The sequence below is a fragment of the Galleria mellonella genome, unplaced genomic scaffold (assembly GCF_026898425.1).
Source record: "Galleria mellonella isolate WM207_F2 unplaced genomic scaffold, CSIRO_AGI_GalMel_v1 utg56, whole genome shotgun sequence".
Classification (NCBI taxonomy): Eukaryota; Metazoa; Arthropoda; class Insecta; order Lepidoptera; family Pyralidae; genus Galleria; species Galleria mellonella.
This window is the reverse complement of record NW_026442117.1, coordinates 3,874,723-3,895,275: the sequence shown is the minus strand read 5'-3', so window position 1 is coordinate 3,895,275 and position 20,553 is coordinate 3,874,723. Positions and strand designations below refer to the sequence as shown.

General features: G+C 34.2%; 2 protein-coding genes across 3 annotated transcripts in view; one reads left to right on the top strand and one right to left on the bottom strand.

Moving 5' to 3' along the window:
• LOC113515991 (neuropeptide CCHamide-1 receptor) overlaps window positions 1-7,426 on the bottom strand; it is a 191,656-nt gene extending 184,230 nt beyond the window's left edge. For both annotated transcript variants that reach the window (XM_026900317.2, XM_026900319.2), the window contains exon 1: window positions 7,122-7,426. The gene's annotated coding sequence lies outside the window, so the exon portion shown is untranslated. The remainder of the gene's footprint in view (window positions 1-7,121) is intronic.
• An 11,122-nt stretch (window positions 7,427-18,548) lies between these two features.
• LOC116412748 (uncharacterized) lies at window positions 18,549-20,509 on the top strand. Its single transcript, XM_031907717.2, has one exon. The coding sequence runs from the start codon at window positions 18,931-18,933 to the stop codon at window positions 20,053-20,055; it is 1,125 nt and encodes a 374-aa protein (XP_031763577.2). The 5' UTR covers window positions 18,549-18,930; the 3' UTR covers window positions 20,056-20,509.
• Window positions 20,510-20,553: the final 44 nt, after the last annotated feature.

The window sequence follows — 20,553 nt, the reverse complement described above, 5'->3', positions numbered from 1 at the left end:
ACCATTCATAGTCAATTGCTGAATATAATTCCTCCATAAACGGGCACAAAGGAACGGTCCTTAGGCCCGATTCCCATAACGACAGCATTGCCAGATTCGGTATTTTTTCGTAATTTTGGGGAAAATTTTGGAGAAATCAAATTATTAGCAAAATTTTTTAGAGAAAATGAAATGTTCAAGGAAAAATTGGAGTAATTATCCTTCTACTAGATTTTTTTACTGGTTATATTAAATATTTATGGTCATTATAAATATTTTGTTTTTTTACCCTACATTTAAAAATTACGTATATTATTGCACCACTATTATATGAACAGTTAAAGGATTTTCAAATATTTTACTGAACTAAATATCATCTTGCGGAAGTCCATATCATTGGTTATTCAATTGGAATTATTTTGTTTAATTCCGCTACCATTCGTATGTGTACAACTGCCAACACTCGAATATTGGCTATTATTTATATTACTAGAAGTTCTACAACCTTCAATATTAGCCATCAATCTCCGACTATCATTTAGTCTAAGCACGTTTTGCGACACGTGTTTCACCTCTAACCTTTCCTCTCGGCACCTAAACTGTGAACGTTAACACTAGGCTCCGAGCAGTGTTCTATTAATTTGCTTAAAGATACCTCCTTTAGAGATGAATTACCTGCCAACAAACGTGCTTGTCAGTCTTCGCGTGCTGGCAGTATCATACATACTAATGTAAGAGAAATTAAACAAAATATTTTTAATCGATTAACCAGTGATATGGACTTTCGCAAGATAATACCTAGTTCAGTAAACTATTTGAAAATCCTTTTTCTTTATACTATGAAGGTGGCAAACAAGAATATAGTCCGTCTAATAGTAAACGGTGACTGTAGTCTATGGTCGCTTGCAACACTAGGGGTGTCACGTGCGCGTTGCCAACCCTGAAGAAACGTTAATATATCCTTTTTGAAAAATCTCATACTGTAGTCTCTAAAGAAAATCTCTGTTGGGAGCTAATTTCACAGCTTGAGCGTTTGCGGGAGAAAATTCCTTTAAAACCGCACTGTACGTGACCATTTAAGTTCAAGCGTGTGAGGTGAATTCCCTGTTGATAACGAACGGTACGATGATAAAATGTGGCTGTGGGCATAATTTCAAACAATCACTTATAGCTCGTCTGTAAACGAATCCAAGAGGACCATCCAGGAGCTTCAGCTTACAGGTGAGAGCAGTACTCTCTAAGAGGTCGAACTTGCGTTTGCTCTATTGAGCATTGACCATTTTGGATCCTTTGCTAATTCATGTAATAGTGACATAATAAAGTGCAAAATAAATAAATCAATTTTTGACAGTTTTAATATTTGGTAAAGCGTATAAATTCAATAGAATATAGCAATAAAGGTAATAATAATATGAGGTCAAAGAATAAAAGAAATGCCCTTACCTATAAGGCCATTTTTTTTCATCATTTATTTAATGATTATATGGCAAAACGTAGTAAAATTCGATACAAGTTTATGTTTTGATAAAACATAATGTAAGTCTACTAATTTGAGGTATTTCATTGATATTTGGGTAAAAATTAAAAATCGCATCTGGCAATCTTGCATAATGAAAACTCCAACAGTATCACAGCGGCTCAATTGTGAAAACAATTTGTAGTCCCATCCTTGAATGGTGCCCATTCAGTCATTCCATCGTAATACCATCGAAAATGTTTCGTATTAAATATTGAATTTATAATACTTCGCATAATTTATTTACATTATCAATATTATAAATATGAAAATGAGTTTGTTATTTCTTGGCATCTAGACGGCTTTACTAATTGTCACAAAATTTGATATACACTTAGTATATGGGACGGAAAATTACATGGGCTGCTTTCTATTTTGATGAATTAACATATTCCGTTTGCGTAAGTAAAGTTTTGGGTTACATAAAGAGAATACAATTCCGGGATTCTAAATGATATAGGCAAAGGGCCGTTTCATATGCAGCATATATAATAATTATATATAAATTTATTGTACATAATTAAAACAAATAATTTTAAAAAAAATTGAATGATCACAGACGCAAAAAACAAAATTCTGTTATCAATCTTCTACCAAAAACTTTTTGGTGGAAAGTAGAAATAAAAATAAGATTTAAATCTGGTATTACAATAGATTTTTTGATTTTGATTCATTTTGAATTAGAGAGAAGTGTGGACTGAAATACGATGTAGTGACAAAAATCGAAAAAGGAATGTTGCGTTGGTTTGGCCATTTGGAGAGGATGGATAAAAGAAGAATTACGAAAGAGATTTATCGAGCAAGATTGAAGGGAGATGTCGGTAAGGGCCGCCCTAGACGGACATATATCGACCAAATAGGCGACGTGCTGAAGAAGGACTTAATTAAAAGTACCCGTAACCGGCGAGCGTGTATGAAACGATTGATGAATGTGGAAGAAGAGAAGGAGGTTTGTTTGAACTGAAGCATTTGGCATTCCATTGTTTCTGTCTATCCAAATGGGTGACAGGCGTGACAGATATGCATGTATGTATGTATGTAGAATTGATTAATGACGAATTGGGCCATTCTATGCCGGGACCACACGGCAGATTTTGGGTAGAAAACATTTTTGTTAATATTAAATACATAGTAGAACGTCAATAAAGCCGTTTCGTTTCTTTGTTGACAATAAATAACTACTTAATTTGAAATAAAAAAAAGGAAAATCAATCGAACGAGTTTTTGATGATAATATGATAGTCATTAATAAAAAATAAGCTCTCCTCCACTGGGAGTCATTAGCATCCTTTTTGAGAATATTTCTTAATAAAAATGGTTCGGAAAATGTCAGAAAAATTGAGCCTTATTAAAACAGAACGTCCTCTTGTCACGGTACCAGGGGAGGCTTTAGATTTTTTGTCATTTTACGACTCGTATTTCTCAGGGTAACGATTTTTAATTCACTGCCAGAACACTCCCGTAAAAAGATACTAATGACATTGATTTAACTCTGTTTACGTACAGATGGAGTAGACATCGAGAGCCATCTTGTCTATTTCAACTTAATGAAAGAAACTTAATTAAATTGTGTCAAAAAAACCGACCGACTGAATTGTGGTAATACCAGGTAGTTGATTTAAAAATTGAACTACTGAAACCGATTTTAATAAAATTTCTAGTAGGCCAAATATGTCATATTCAAAAATATCTAGAAATATCTAGAGTCGGGTTAAATACATTTATTATAATTTTGTATGTTAGCACACTAGATTTATAACATTGATTTGGCTTTTGCTGTTATAATGTTATAATTATTTTTAATGAATAAATAAATAAATATTTGAGATTTGATAAATTATTCATTTTATCTGAATCCTTTCAGATAAAAAAAATAAAATCGGTTTATAACAAACGTAGTTGTAACGTAACAATACGACCAAATTATGAACTTCCTTTATTTTGAAGTAGGTTGAAAAGGTAAGGAAGTTGTTTGTTTAAGTTAAATTATCACAGAAACACTCTCCAAATGCAATTAATAACAAATCGAAACGCTTAATCGATTAAACAAAATTTTATTTGAACTACTATTGCATATCAGCAGACTGTCTTTTCGTTGAGTCAGTTATTTGTTTGTTTGTTTACAATTAAGTTCTGTTGAAACATCCTTATTATATATATCATATTAGAGTTTAACTATTGAACATAGGCCTCTCCCTTGTGGGGTTTTGCCAGTAGTTGCCACGCTTGGCAGGCGGGTTGGCAACCACAGTCAGACTTTAGAGATGTTTTAAGAGGGATGCTGCAACATCCATAGGATAGCAAGGGGTGGCCTATTCTATGTTGGGACCATACGGTTAAAATATATATATACTCGTCTAATTATATCACTGTTAGACAGGTTGTCCTCATAAGGGGGGTTTTGCTAGTAGTTTCCACGCTATCGAACAGTTTGGCAACCGCAGTTAAGCTTTGGTGATGTTTTAAGAGGGACGCTGCTGCCCATTCCTCGACCATTAAGTTCCCTTAATCGCCTCTGACAAGTTCAATATATCAATAGCCAATTAATTAACTTTATAATAATATTGTTAACATTAAGAGATTAATGCTTAAGTCGACCAATCCATCAACAAGTCTTTTAAGTGATTACTTTGCATGTTATCTAAAACCATACATATTAATTTCAGGGTCTTCTGTTTATATCATGTGGCAATAGAGATTTTTTTTAATGGGTGATAAATGATATTGGAATATATATATACAATATGGATAATGGAATATATATACTCTGGTGCTCCAATGAGAGATAATAAGTGAGAATGAGAGCACGTCAAAAAACCCTTCCTGATGAATTCAACAAGGATTAACCACGATGGTTTCCAAGAGTAGCCGTGCAGAGGTTAACTTATGAGAAATGAGTCAACTGACCCGCTTTATCCTCACTTATCATTACTCACTGGTGCTCCGCCAGCGTGTACCGATAGCGCAGGTAGGGTTACTATTTCATTTTTAGCCATTAAAAAAGAATAGATTTGTTAGTCCGCATTATTAATAATTTTTGTCCTCTGTAATATATTAGTATATTAAAATAAAACATACGAGGTTTGTCCGGAAAGTACGTATAAAAGGTTTTTAAAAATTTTATTTTACAATTATTCAGGTAAATCAATTTTATCCCCTTCAAAGTACTCCCCCTGTGACATAATGCACTTGTGCCAACGCCGTTTCCACTGTGAGAAGGCTCCTTGAAAGTCCTCTGGTTGTAGGTTTCTCAGCTGCCCCGTCGTAGCTTTTTTTATCTCATTTATGTCCCCCAAATGCCGCCCCCGAAGTACCAATTTGGTTTTTGGGAACAAGAAGAAGTCACACGGGGCCAAATCCGGCGAATAGGGGGGGTTCGGTCACCGTAATGGAATTTTTACTCAAAAACTCACGGACAACAAGAGAGGTGTGGGCAGGGGCATTGTCGTGGTGAAGAATCCAACGCCCCTCTCGCGCCAATTCTGGACGAACTCGTGCCACACGAGCTTTGAGGCGTCTGAGCACATCGACGTAGAATTTTCCATCAACTGTCTGGCCTGGAGGGACGAATTCTTGATGGACAATCCCCCGAACATCGAAAAAAACAATCAACATTGTCTTGACATTTGAGCGGGATTTTCTTGATTTTTTTGTTCGTGGTTCCCCGGATGTCTTCCACTCTTTGCTTTCACGGCCATTCTTGCCGAGTTTCGAGAGAAACTTGATTACGACGCGCTGCTCTTCAACGGAAGCGGGCTCCATGCCGACGGGGTTTCGTTAAGAGGTAACTTCACAGATGGCGTGACAAGCCAGTTCGCACCGCACGGCGGTCATGAAGCATTGTTAGGGACATAAGGAAGGGGTCCTGCGCTTACCTGGCCTCCCCACTCCTCTTTCTCGCATTCCAGAACACTTTTATACGAACTTTCCGGACAGACCTCGTACCAGAGGGAGACTTTGTACAAAAGTCGATTGCTTGAGTACCTCTGTCCCATTCGTGTTTCAACTGTAAAGCAGTTGTGTTTGCATGGCTGTGTTTCGGTTTGAAGGATGGGATATGGCGTGAATTTACTGGGTACAGAGGAATAACACCTGAGTCTTCAGGAATGGCAACGCATGGGGGGTATCATTGGCGACACAGTATGTTATGTCCATGGTCATGTCTATAGGCGACGGTTACCACTTTATATAAGGTGGGCCGTCAGCTTGTTTGCCATTCTAAGTTGTATAAAAAAATATATATACTAGTATAATTAAGGTAGACTCCTATTACTGAGTAATCTCAGGAGCTCTAAACACTTTTTACATCTAAAGATAATCTCAAACGAACTGTGTACTGTAACGAGATTTCACGATTTAAACTCGTCAGTTACTTGATTGCTTCTTATTTTAGACATTTCAATATCGCATTAGAAGTATGAATTTATATTCGAATACATCGACACACAGAGGCCCGGTTAGAAATCATTGATATCAGATAACGGCGAAAATTCTATTTCAATAACTTTTTTTTTTATGCAACTTAGAATGGCAAACAAGCTGAGAGCCCACCTGATGGAAAGTGGTAACCGTCGCCTATAGACATGAGCAATAACAGGGACATAACAGAGTATACTGTTTCGCCCATGATAGCCCACATACGTTGCCATTCCTGAGGACTCAGGTGTTATTTCTCTGTACCCAGTAAATTCACTGTCATATCCCACCCTTTAAACCGAAACACAGTCATGCAAACACAACTGCTTCACGGTTGAAACACGAATGGGACAGTGGTCCTCCTACTTTCGAAAACCATATTCTTAACCATAGCCACTACGGCTAAAAAATAGTATGTAATAGTAGGCTTAACTCTTTGGTAATTTTTGACAATTTCAGAATAATTACTCGTAAATTGTGTTCTACAAAAAATCCGACTTCAATTGTGACAAAACTGGTTATTTTGATTTAATAACTAAACTACTGAACCGATTATGATAAAACTTTCATGGGAACAACCTTTAAGCGTATTATTCAAAAGAATTTTCCAAATCGGTTTACAATTGACGGTTGAGAGTTATGAGGTAACAAAAATAAAAAAAAAGCAACCGACTCCATAACCTCTTTCTTTTTTAATCCGGTTTAGTTTCTCTATTAAAATATTCTCTTAAAAGGAAGATGTGAAATCGGAACTACTTTTTTTATTATACTAATAACTTATTTCTAGTCTATAAGTATTTTTTTTTTAAATAATGTAGGCACACCTCATGTTAACGTAGATTTCTAAAGGGTGAAAAATGTTTTAAAAGAAATAAAAAAAAAACATTTCCTCGTTTAACATTAATTTAGATAGACTTACATTGAGCAATTTTAAATTTTATGTTTATATTTCATGTATACTGGTCTTGTTAGAGAACAGTACATCAATTTATGTGTGTATTTTATAAGTAAATATTTATCATACTATACTTTATAAAGTAAACAAATAAAGGCAAGGTGAGAATAAACACGATGTAAGTTTCAGATCGTTGTAGTTCAAAATTATGATTTCGTTCTTTAAACATTGCTGTTTAAATATTCCGTTAAAGAAGTTTGTACTAAAATTAATTTATTAATTAAAAAAAAAAAACTAATTAAAATATAAACTCACCAGTTTCAATTCAGCAAACTAAATCTTTACGACCAATCACCAATCACAGAATAAAACTTTGTTTCTTTCTTAATAAACTATTATTTATTATAACACATTGTTACACATTATTAAAAAGAAAAACACATAAATTTACACACAACAATAATATTTTATATCTGTGATATTAATAAGCATTTTAATTAAGTAATTTCGATGACATATATCGAAAAAGACGCGCGGTAACCTCGCAAAACTTCGCGCCGTACGTCTGAATACGGCTCGGCCGTCTGCCGCCGTCGCTACCATTCGACTGTAGGCCGTTGCTAGTAGCTCTACGCAGCTATTAACATGTAGCTAGGTCGTAGCACAGCTTTAATCTTTATTATTCACTAATATTATAAAAGTTTGCAAAAATAATTGAAGGTTATAGAATGTTTGTTACTCGATCACTTTTAAATTGCTGGACAGATTTGAATGAAATTTCGTACATGTGTAGATTATACTACATGTAGAATATATTAGGGAATATGTAGGATTTTATGGTAAATAGTAAATGACTATTTTTTTTATCTATATTAATAACTATATTGTGAATAAATATGTATAAAATAAATTTGTTTAAATATTGATATTATATAATTATAGTAGAGTATTCATGGATTCTCCACCTGGGTCCCGGTATAGAATTGGCCACCCCTTCCTTTCCGTAGGTATCGTAAGAGTCGACTAAAGGAGCTCATGGTGGAGGGATCGACAGCAGCATCCCTCTTAAAGTATCTGTAAAAGCCTAATTGCGGTTGCCAATCCGCCTGCCAAACATGGCTACTACCGGAAAATCTCTTTATAGGTGAAGCCTGTATTCAGCAGTGGACAGTTAACGGCTTCGTACATGCTATATCGTATTTATTAATAAATAATTTACAATTTAATTAAATATATAATACTTTTTGTAGTATCAGTACAGTAACAGTTAAATATTACTTACATAAAAATAACAAAAATGAACTAATTATTCATAATTATCTTCACGTTCCGTACTCGATCCAAAGGACCCATAACGGCATTTCCACGTTCAATTGCCAGAGATAACCTTTAAGTCAAATACGTATCAGTAATAAATAAGTAATTGTCTTATAACAATAAACAGCTCCGTATATTTTAAAAGTTTAATTTACAATGAAAAAACAAAAGAAGACCAGTGACAGGGGAAACAAAAAGGGAACAAAAGAGGTTGCAATCATCCACAGGATACTTCACATATTAATTCATGCAGACAAAACAAGGGAACGTGGCATATACATTTTATGTTTCTATATAATGTCCTCGTATTGTACCTGACTACCTGTATTTCTTGTAAATAAAGAATTTGAAACAGCTACTAAGTACTGGCTGTTTCAAATCAAGCTGACCTCAAATAATCATTTAGGTACAATGTCGACGATGTCTATGCCTAGGATATGTTTTAAGAAAAAAAAAAACATATTGAAGGGGTTTAATGAAAGCAATAAACGGTAAAGTAATAATTGGTTATATTTTTGCCTGTTTATCAAACATATCAAACATGGTCGCGTACAGCGCGGTTTCAGAGATGTTTCCTCCCACGAACACTCAGGTTATGGAATGAGCTCCCTGCCGAAGTTTTCCCAAAAAACTACAGCATGGGGTTTTTCAAAAGGGAGGTAAAGAGGTATCTTCAGGGTCGGCAACGGGCGCGTAATACCTCTGGTATTGCAGGTGTTCATATGCTACAGTAAGCACTTACCATCAGGTGGGCCGTATGCTTGTTTGCCACCTCAGTGGTATAAAAAAACACAATGTTTGTTTTGGCATCAAGCATCAATTGATTTTATGTTGTATCAAATTATATTTTGAAACGGATATCTAGAAATAGTCTATTACATTAGTTTTCCTATTTTAAAACTCGTTGCTTACGAAGTTGGGGATAAATACTAGTTAAATATAAAGTTTCAAACATTAGTTATAGTAGCCAAACATTTAACTGAATCTGTTTACTATTATTGCAGTAACTAATAAAGAGTTTATTTAGTAGTCACTACAGCAATTAAACTTTAGCGCGTTGATAATTTTTTTTTATTATTTCAGCCTTTAACTGTTCACCATTGAACATAAGCCTTTCCCATAAGGGAAGTTTTGCCAGTAGTTGCCACGCTTGGCAGGCGGATTGGCAACCGCAGTTAGGCTTTAAGAGATGTTTTAAGAGAGCTGCTGCCCATCCCTCGCCCTCCCTTAGTCGACTCTTACGACAATCACGGGGAAGGAAGGGGTGGCCTATTCTATGCCGGGGTCATATTTTTACGGCGTTAATAATTAATTATTAGTAATTAATTACCAGTAATTTTTTAATTAATTATCAGAGCTAAATATAAAGTAATATATGGAAGCTACAAAAAGTTTAAAAAATTATTCTCATCCCAATATTTTTTATTTGTTATAAAAATAATAAAGAGGACGGAGTGCTATAATATTCATTACACATTATTTTAATGCATTTCGGAAAACGTAAAATTAATTTTTACCAGCTTTTATGTCTGGCTTTGAAAGCATACAAAAAATACAATGATTGTAGTACAATGGCAGATGCGAATTTTAATTATGTCTATAAAATATATTAAAACAAGTACATTGTGTACGAGTATAATCATAAACGCATACAAATACTGTGTTTCAACACAAAGAGATATTGGGGGGAAAGGGATTGTTAGTAATGGGGTCTGATTTCCATATAACTAGCAATACACCCTAACAGGTCGACCTCCACGCGGTTCACCCTGGAAACTATCGTGATTAATTCTAGTGGAATTCGTCACGATTGGCTAACTGACCTGCTTTTTCATTGTCACCTATCATCCGTCACTGGTGCCTCGCCAGCGTATACCGATAGCGCAGGCGGGCTACCATTCTATTATCACATATTAAAAAAAACACAACGAGATATTTTGTTAACAGTTATACCAGATGCGATTTTAAATTTTACCTAAATTGCAAAATTTCTTCAAATTGATACGATTTCGTTGACTTTTACCAAGTCACAGACTTCTGTCGGTTTTTACTACATATTTCCGAGTAACCTCTACCCAAATGACGAAGATATGAAAAAAGCCGCTGGCATCTTCACCTCTTGTTGTTACCTTTATTGCTATATTTTATTGCATTTAACATTTCAATATAATTTTCATCATATTGCAATATAATTTTAATTTTATTCATAAAGTTTTTTTTTTAAAAAAAATAACATTAAAAAAATACATTTCTCCAACATTTTGCGAACACAAACATTGTATCCTTAAATTACGAAAAAAAAAAACAATCTGGCAACACTTTAATCATAAATATTTCAATTTAGTACGAAATCACGTATAATATATATAAATAGAACTTAATGGTTCCTATAATCACAGCATCCATACAAATGTAAAATTATCTTGTAAAAAAGAATTCGATAGAGGAACTGTTTAGTTTCTTAGGAGTTCTCAGTAGATAACAACATTCCGAACCCCGCAGTCGAATATTTACTATTTATAAAAAGTTACCACTTAAAAGAGTTTGTTTATTATTATTATTTATTTATCCAAAGCACATTTTATAGGATAGATCCTACATAATACCATTACAAACATTATAAATTAAATTTACAGTTTATTTACAGTCAATACAATTTAAATTGTTTTTCTTTTTTAATTATATTCACATACAATCAATACAAAGTTATACAAATAGATTAATTATTTCACATTTATTTTTTATTATTTATATATAATATGTTATTTATACATATAATAACTTAATATTATTGCTTAAAAATTGTTATTATTCATTTATTGTTGTCATTAAATTACTCATCTACAAAATAGTAACACTTATTGAATGGAAATACTTTTAATCGAATTTTGAACGAAATTACATTATAATTAGTTGTTTAAATCTATTTGAACAAAGTCTCACCATCATCACCATTTAAGCTCTTAACCGTTCACTGCTGAATATAAGTCTCCCCCTTAGGGGGTTATGCCAGTAGTCGCCATGCTTATCAGGCGGATGCAATGCAATTGTTTTGTATAAGTTTTAAGAAGGACGCTGCTGCACATCCCTCGCTGTCCCTTAATCTCCTCTTACGACACACAGAAAAGAAAGGGGTGGCCTATTTTATGCCGGGACCACACGGCTATAAACAAAGGTTATTTCTATTCTAAATGGCTAAACATATTTGAATATTTTTTTGCAAACAGAAAGCTTTGTATGAATATTAATATAAATATAATACACCACATAATTGTATAATACATCAAATATACATATGTTTCATGAAAACACCTGTGTATGAAATCAGAACATTTTCTTAGTGACATTAATAAATTACAAAGTGACTTGCTCATTAATATTTGGATGTCAGTGAGGACAAGTTATCGAATAATATCTCAGTGTTAGGCACTTGTCTCAATGCTGATGATTGCATTAATAAATTACAAACTTATGGTCATTAATAACCGGATGCTACTGAAGAGAAGTTAGGAAGCAACATCTCTATATTAGGCGCTTGTCCCGATGCTAACTATACAGCGAGAATGAAAATATTACATTTAAAAAAACTAAAAATTACCTTTTTTTATATTAAAAAATCTATTATGGGGACCCGCTCATAATCTTTGAGACTGCCGAACTCATATCGACTAAAATTTCACAGTACGCCTCTTTATAGAAATAACATACAGTATCTTTCAATAACCTTATACCGATTATGTGTAGATCATATAATGATGCTCATCAGGCTGACCTTGATATATTTGGACTCAATTATAATAAACATCGCAGACAAATGTATAAAATTATTTAAATAATTTAATGTCTAAAAGCTAGATAAAATAGCTTTTTTTATACAACTTAGAATGGCAAATAAGCTGACAGACCACCAGATGGAAAGTGGTAACCGTTGCCTATAGACATGAGAGGTGCCATGGACATAACAGAGTATACTGTTTCGCCCATGATACCCCCCATGCGTTACCATTCCTGAGGATTCAGATGTTATTCCTCTGTACCCTGTAAATTCACGCCATATCTTGTCCTTCAAACCGAAACACAACCATGCAAACACAACTGCTTCACGGCAGGAACACGAATGGGAATAGAGGTACCCAAGCAATCGATTTAAAATTGGCTGCAACCGAGGAGCGCAAAGAAAACAAAAAAAAAATATTCTAGACTAAATTTACTTAGGTAAAAATACAATTAAAATATATTAATTATAATATATGTCAATTGGTCGACGCGTGTACCAAGAGTGACATTCCTATATTTAACAATAACTAAAATGACTGTCAGTTCGAAGTGTGAACCAGGAGTGACATCGGCTGCCGGCTCTTTCCTTGATTATGGCGAGTTCCACGTTTCCGCTGATTCGGCAATACGTGTTGGTGGAAGGAATGATGCGCTGTATTGAAGCCGCTGCCTATGCGGCGGTTTCCGTGAATTATAGTTTTGTAACAAGCTTCTTAATTAACTTTTGTTTTGTATAACGTTTGATTAACCTCTGTTCTATTCATGTTTCAACCGTGAAGCAGTTGTGTTTGTATGGCTGTGTTTCGGTTTGAAGGGTGGGATATGGCGTGGATTTACTGGGTACAGAGTCCTACCTGAGTTCTTAGGAATGGCAATATGGAGAGTATCATGGGCGAAAGAGTATACTCTGTTATGCCCATAGTACTGTTCATATCTATAGACGACAATTACCACTTTCCATTAGGTGGGCCGTTAGCTTGTTTGACATTCTAAGTTGCATTAAAAAAAACTTTCTTTTTTATGTTTTAATTTTTATCACAAATTAGAACGTAAAATTATATTTATTTCTTTGTTGCAATCGAATGGCTTTGTTACAGTCGTATTTATTATTGGATCATGCTGTGTGCACATGTTGTGGCAAATTTACCTGAACAATACATTAATCTATTTGCATGTTATAGTTTAAGTTTGTATTTGTAAACTTCTGTTATGTGCGCCAAATAAATAAAATAAAATAAAGCGTGCCCACTCTTTGCAGTATTGGGTTCACAGGTACGTTTTCGTATACCGCTACCCTGATAGCGAGAAGAGGACAGAAGGTTTATTAATAACTAATGTAAACAAGTCCTCCATGCGGCCCCCTGGACACCATCGTGAATGATTACTGGTGAATTCGTCACGATGGGTCTGTTGACTGTTGATACTCATCTATTCCGTACCTGCAGACGAGATTAATGTTTTAAACTGATTTTTTTTTATTATAAATATATACAGGAAAAACTTAATAAATACTTAACCGATTTTAAAAACTATTTTATTTATAGAAAGCTACATTATCAGTGAGTATCATGGGGGGGTATTTAATTTTAAAAAAAATTTAGATCTATCTATCCCAGCGAAGCTGGGATGGTTTGTTAGCTAAAAACTAAACTCTGATAACGATAGCTCACATTTAAATAGAAACCTCCTTCTTGTAAGAAGGAGGGTAGAGTTTTATAGTTAAAGTAAACGAGTATTAATTATAAGTATGACCTATATTGCCGTGTGGTTCCGGCATAGAATAGGCCGTTATTTTTTTCGAGTGGATGTCGTAAAAGGCGCCTAACAGAACTTAATAGTCGAAAGATGAGCAACAGCATTTCTCTTTAAATATTATCAAAGGTTAACTGCAGTTGCCAATCTGTCTGTCAAGCATGGCAACTACTAGCAAAACTCCCTAATTGGTGAGGCCTATGTTCAGCAGTGGACAGTTAACAGCTGATGGGATAATGAATATTAACAAATTTTAAGCTATTTTAATTACCACCACACATACGTTAATTTGTATATTTCTGTAGATAGAGGGACAAGTGCCTTATACACTTTGACAATTATATTCCTGGAACTAATGAGAACAAACAGTTGTTCATCACAGACTAAGGACAGGAATGAATAGGATTACTCAGTAAATATCAAATTACTTCCTCGTAATTTCTATGAAAGTGATTTGATGTTTAGATAGCCAAGACTTTTTCATATACTTTTATTAAGATGTTACTTTGTGTATTCTATATCTGTATAATTAATGTCTCTCATTGGCCTTGTAAGTAACAAAGATAAGGGAGTTATAATTATCGCCACTGAATCTCAGTTATTAATGTTGAAAATATTACTTTTTTTTTTAATTAAAAATAAGATCTATTCTTTTAGATGATAAAACACTTTTTGCATAGTAACGATATTTGACATTCTTAAATTTAAAATACATGAATTTAGAACGCCGAATTTAGAATAGTGAAATTTGAGAAAAATATTGCGAGAAATATTGAAGAACTTTTCGATATGATGCCTTTTAAATTCGCGCGTTCGCCATCGGCAGGGAATTGATTCTCACATCTTAGAACCAAAATGATCATATACAGTGCAGTTTCAGAAGATCTTCATCAAGCAAACACTTTGGTTGTAGAATAATCTTTCTGCAGAGGCTTTTCCTAGAATTTACAGCATAGTATTTTTCAAAAAGACGTATTAAGATTTCATAAGAATCCCAGGTGTTATAGGCGTCCACAGGCTACGGTTACCATCCGACTGGCTGTATGCTTATTTGCCACTGAAGTAGTATAAAATTAATTCGGTGTTGTACTCGTAAATTTAAACACTCGTGTTGAAAGCTAGCTTTTTAACCGCTATATCGTACGCGTGAAATTCAGAAGTAGGAAATCTAATTAAATAAACTAAATCCAAATGTTGTATCAATATATATATATATATATATATATATATATATATATATATATATATATATATATATATATATATATATATATATATATATATATATAATATGCCAATTCGCCTGCCAAGCGTAGCAGCTACTGGCAATATCCCCCAAGGGATAGGCCTATGTTCAGCAATGGTCAATTAAAGGCTGATATGATGATGATGATGAAGTAGTTATAGAACTTAGTACTTGGCATTTACGTACTTTTTAAGAGATGGAAAAATGTAAAATAATATATAACCATTAAATGTACTGTATTATTAGACGCCAATTAGATGCCTAGGCTATGTTTGAATATTCCAACTTATTTATAAGTATTTCTTGATTCGAAGGAGTCTATCTAGTTCATTATTTACGTATTATACTATTGTTAACGTAAGTCGCAACGACATATATTATAGCTTATTTTTAACTAGCGATCCGGCCCGACTTCGTACGGGTACATAGAATTTGCGAAAATAATCAAAGATTTATAGGTGAAAGAATTTTTAGAATCGGTTTAGTAGTCACTAACGATAATCATTGCAAGCAAACAAACAAACGAATAATCAAATCTTTCTTCTTTGTAATATTATTACATACACACTCATATCAGTTTAAAAAATTACATGTTATTAGATCGAGAAAGCTCGACTAGTTTCGGGATCAATTCGAGACCCTTAATAATGAGCGGCCTGTGATGCAAGCGCGAGCCTGACTGATATACGTGCTGTATTTAAAAATTCAACTGTATATGTACATATGAATTTTGTTGTAATACATATATGCACGAACACTTTTGTCTCATCGTCTTTAGGCATTTTTATCGATTTATCAAAACCAGTCGCGTGCCTATAATAATTAATTCACTTTATTATTATAACAAAGTGAATTATTATTATACTTTCCTGTACCAGTAATAAAACTTTTCACCTTTGCGTACCGCCTAAGTCCAATGCAAAATTATCAGGGACCTATTAAAGTTGTGTAGCGTGCGGGTGCTCTTATAATAAGTATTATGTTCTAAATTTAAAATTTTAAGCCACTTTAAAAAAAAGAGGTAGTTAATTTGTCAGTATGTTTTTCCTGTGGTCCTATAATTTTTATTTTTAATCCACTTATAGAGACATAATTCTGTATTATGCTTAAAACAATATGATATTATAGTAATTTTGGTTTTTTTAAGTAAGTTTAAAAAAATATGAAGATCTATTTCCGTAAGGTCTCGGCAACGAATAAGTCACCCATTCCTTTCCAGTGGGTGTCATAATAGGCGATTGAGAGAAATGCATGTTCGAGGGATGGACAGCAGCGTCTTTTTTAAAACATCACTAAAGCCTAACTAGGGTTGTCAAACTGCCTGACAAGTATGGCAACTACTAGTCTTATGGGCGAGGACTATATCTAACAATTAACATCTGACATAATAATTTGAACAAAAATCAATTGCCGAATATATGTAAGCATATCATTTTAAATGTACATTTATTTGGCTAATTCTTTTTTGTTGTATTTGTAGTTATTAAGACTAGGTTTGTATGAAAGAAAATGTTTAATTTTTTTTACAATTCTTCATTAATACACCCGTACAAAACCGGGATGAGCAGCTAGTTATTAATAATTGTAAATTTTGTCATACTTTCTGACGCCATTTTTATTTGTGAAGCAAAATGTACTTGTTCTGTTAAGACACAATTTACAAAGATATTGATTGTAACAATTGTAAATGTTAATGGAAAACTTCACAACTTCACTTAGCACTCTCAATCTAAGAGTTACTAGTTAAGTTACCAAGTAGTTTGTAATGACTAACTTACACTGATACAGTTTTCTGTGAGAGAACTTTTGTTTCACTTCTCATTAATATTTACTGTAATGATTATTTTTTATACTTGGTGCAATAAAGTGTAAAATAAATAAATAAATAAACTTTTTAACATCGCATCGCTCGCCATCTATAGAGAACTTATCCTCACACACTAGAACCTAAATGATCTTGTTCAGTGCCGTTTTAGAAGTTTTCTTCCGCGAATGCTCAGGCTGTGAAATAAGCTCCTTGTCGAGATTTTTCTTAGAAACTACATTATTTGGTTTTTCAAAAAGTGAAGTCGAAACAATTGTGTAAAATCCAAATTAAAGAAATAAGGTACGGAAAATAAAAGATCCTAATAGTTTAACATGCCATAGATTTTTCTATGGGATAAACATAGTACTGTCTGCGATATCAGTATACACTGACGGGGTACTAATGAATGATGACAAATGAGGATGAAGTCAGGTCAGTTGGCTCATCATGTCGAACTCTACAGGAATTAATCATGATGGTTTCCAGGAAGAACCGCATGGAGATCAACTTGTTAGGATATATTGTTAGCAATGAGGCTGTTTATTAACATTTCTCTTCCCTCCAGTTGCCTTAGGTTGTGATCAGTACTGTCGGTGATTGAGAAGACTACTAGTCGCGAGCCTCAATCACCGACGGATAGGCGCCAAGAGGAATACCGGGGTGTTTTTTAGTGGGTAAAAATCCCACAGTACCCATCCGTCGTCCCGCCGACGGATGGGTCTCTTTCTGAAGATTTTCACCCTAGTTAAAAAAAAAAAAAGGTTGTGATCAGTAAATACAAACAATATAACAAACGACGGTCTACTTTATTGTTGCATTTAAGTATTTTATTATGACCATAATAAAATCATTTCTCGCCACAGAGCCCAATGCGATACTTATTAGTTCGGGATCTGGAAATTGGCGTATTACACATGTGATATATAAATATTTTAGTTATCTGTGGTGTAGCACCTGTGTATTAGGCGCTTAACACACGGAGCGATGCGGAGATGCGTAAACTCGGCGGTTTATATAAACCGAAACAGTTTGCATAATATTAATTGTAAGCCACCTTCGATGCCTTTGTATACAATCAATCAAAGCGGCCTCTCTCTTCTTCTACGAAAGCTTCTGGTTCTTCTAAGAACCAGAAGCTTTGGTAGCTTTATCTACTCTGGTAGATAAATAGAAGCCTCGAGGCAGATCCCTTTGGTTCAGCTTCAACTCTGAGGGCAACTAGCCCCGGATCACTGAAGTTGTGCCTCAGCCTTAGGTTTTTAATTGATAAATACATATGAATCAGGCTATATATATATTGACCACTAGGAGACGACACCTTCACACAGTCGTAGTAGTATTCAGTGGCATATTTTTTTATTATATAGATTTACGACAAAAGAACACGACTGCCCAATGAATAAAATATGCAGAACTGGCAACAATTTCTATTATAGATTTGTACAGATTTGTTATAAACGGACGCGGAAGCTTCGCGGACATTTGTATATAGTAATTTACCTCTTAGTCCTTTGAATTTCCTTTTTGTCAACGTCTTTTTCTTTATCTTAATATATTTATATATATCATCACAGATAGCGAAATATTAATATGCGAACTTAGGATAAACGATTTATTTCTGTCTAGTAAAAACTTTAACATTAATATAATATGCGAAATATTATATATAACAACATTACTTCAATTTATCACAACAATGAAAAGCCTTAATCTGTTATATAATTAGTTATTATAATATATAATTAGTTATCTGAACAATAAGATACGGACGCGGTGACAGCTGCGGACGTGTATTTTTAGTTCTCGTATTCATTTATCTTTTAAATTGTTAAAAACAAGTATATTTGGATTTCAAAAGTAATCATTCTGCTCCTTAAAGTGTAACCTTTAAAACTCTATATTCCATTATTCTGGATCTAAAATAGTTTTGATATAGTGATCAAATTAAGTTATTCTAACCGTTAAATTCTACTCGACTTAGTGACCGTGAATTGTGCTAAGTGACCTTGTGAGCTTCAATGTCAATAATTGTTCAGTAATTACTCACAACCGCACTCACTGCGCTGTATATATATTTCATAATTTCGAAAAAGTTTCTTAAGTTGTCGCTGGCGCGGAGGTGCAAGCGCAAAGTGCGACATTGACGGAGGTTGCGGGTTCAAGTCTTGGAATTCATCCTTTGATTTTTTTTTTATTATTATTGTTGCTATTTTTTTTTTTTTACAATGTCGTCAGACAAAATACAATGTGCTGGATGCCTTAAATTAATTGAAAACAAGAGATATCTTTATTGTGGTGGATGTAATCAACACTTTGATTTGGATTGCGCAAATATATCCGAGCAGCGCTTTTATAACACCTTAACGAAGGAGCATAGAGATGCTTGGCGGTGTGTGATGTGTAAAAGCAGGCAACCTAAATTCGACAATACGAATACTCCTGTTCGAGCAGCAGTAGATGGTGTTACTGTGCAGCGCGGAGGAGCAGTTCCGGGCTCACCCTTGCATATGGATATTTCTCTGGCAGAGCAGTCAATATTAAATGATACCACTCTAAATACCACCAGCGAAATAACGGATATACAAGCGCTTACTATGGAGATACGTCTTTTTAGAGATGAAATGAAGTCGACACGGGCTCAGTTAAAAACTTTAAATGAGACATTGACTGCAATCTCGAGTAGAGTTAGTGCATGCGAGAGTCGTATGGATAAGATAGACGAATGCATTAATAGCTTGGAGAATCGGATGGGCAATATGTCCGGTGTGCAGCAATGTGACACATCACTTCTCGCTTCTATTAACGAGTTAAAAATGGACATCAACGATAGAGATCAAGATCTTTTATTAAACGATATAGAAATATCTTGTATTTCGGAGCAAAAAGAGGAAAGCCTGTCGCATGTTGTTACGACTCTCGCTGTTAAGCTGGGTGTTAATTTGTCCGATCAGGACATAGTGAGTGCGAGACGTGTGGGACGCATGGCAGAGTCTCTAGAAGTGAGTTCGGAGCGCCCTCGTCCTATTGTGGTACGACTGGCGCGCCGTGCTATCCGTGATCAGCTGCTACAGGCTGCGCGGGTACGCCGCGGTGCCACCACGGAAGGAACGGGACTGCCAGGCGTACCGCGCCGCTTTTATTTAAATGAGAGGTTGACAAAGGTTAACAGACAACTATTTCGACGCGCACGGACTTTTTGTAATCAGTATAAATGGCGCTACGTGTGGACAAAGGAAGGCAGGATATATGTGCGGCAATATCACGATAGAGATTCTCCACGTTTGCGTTTGCGGACGGACGATGATTTTGTTCGAGTTTTTGGTCCGGAAGCGGTTCGTTCTATTTTTTAAATCTCTACGTTACACATATTTAGTACACTGCTGTAATTACATTTTCTTCGAAATTTCTAAAAATGTACAAAAAACATTATTATTTGTTTATAATCTATATTTTATTGTTATCAGTGTACAAAAGCTTGAGGTAGTGTTAGTTTTATTTCTTTTTTATGGTATTTTGTTACATTTATTGCATGCTTTAGTCAATTTTTTTACAATTTTGGAGTATATTTATTTATTGTTTAATAGCTTGAGTGGTTTTGTATATATTTTCCTTTTTTATACACATTGTACGGCTACTCCGCTATTTACATATAAAAGTAGGGTGAACCAGTGTGTCGCAGTGATAATATTCTATGATCTTGAACCGTTTGTATCGATACTACACATATACCGATTATTGTTTTTTTACACCTTTTACTTATATTTTAATAACTTACTATTTTCTTTTGTTTGCAATTATTTTGAAGTATGTGTTGTGTCTATTTATTTACTACTATATATTACATTAAT

Coding starts and splice junctions, on each gene's coding strand:
- LOC116412748 (XM_031907717.2), top strand. CDS start 18,931: ATGTCGTCAGACAAAATACAATGTGCTGGATGCCTTAAATTAATTGAA.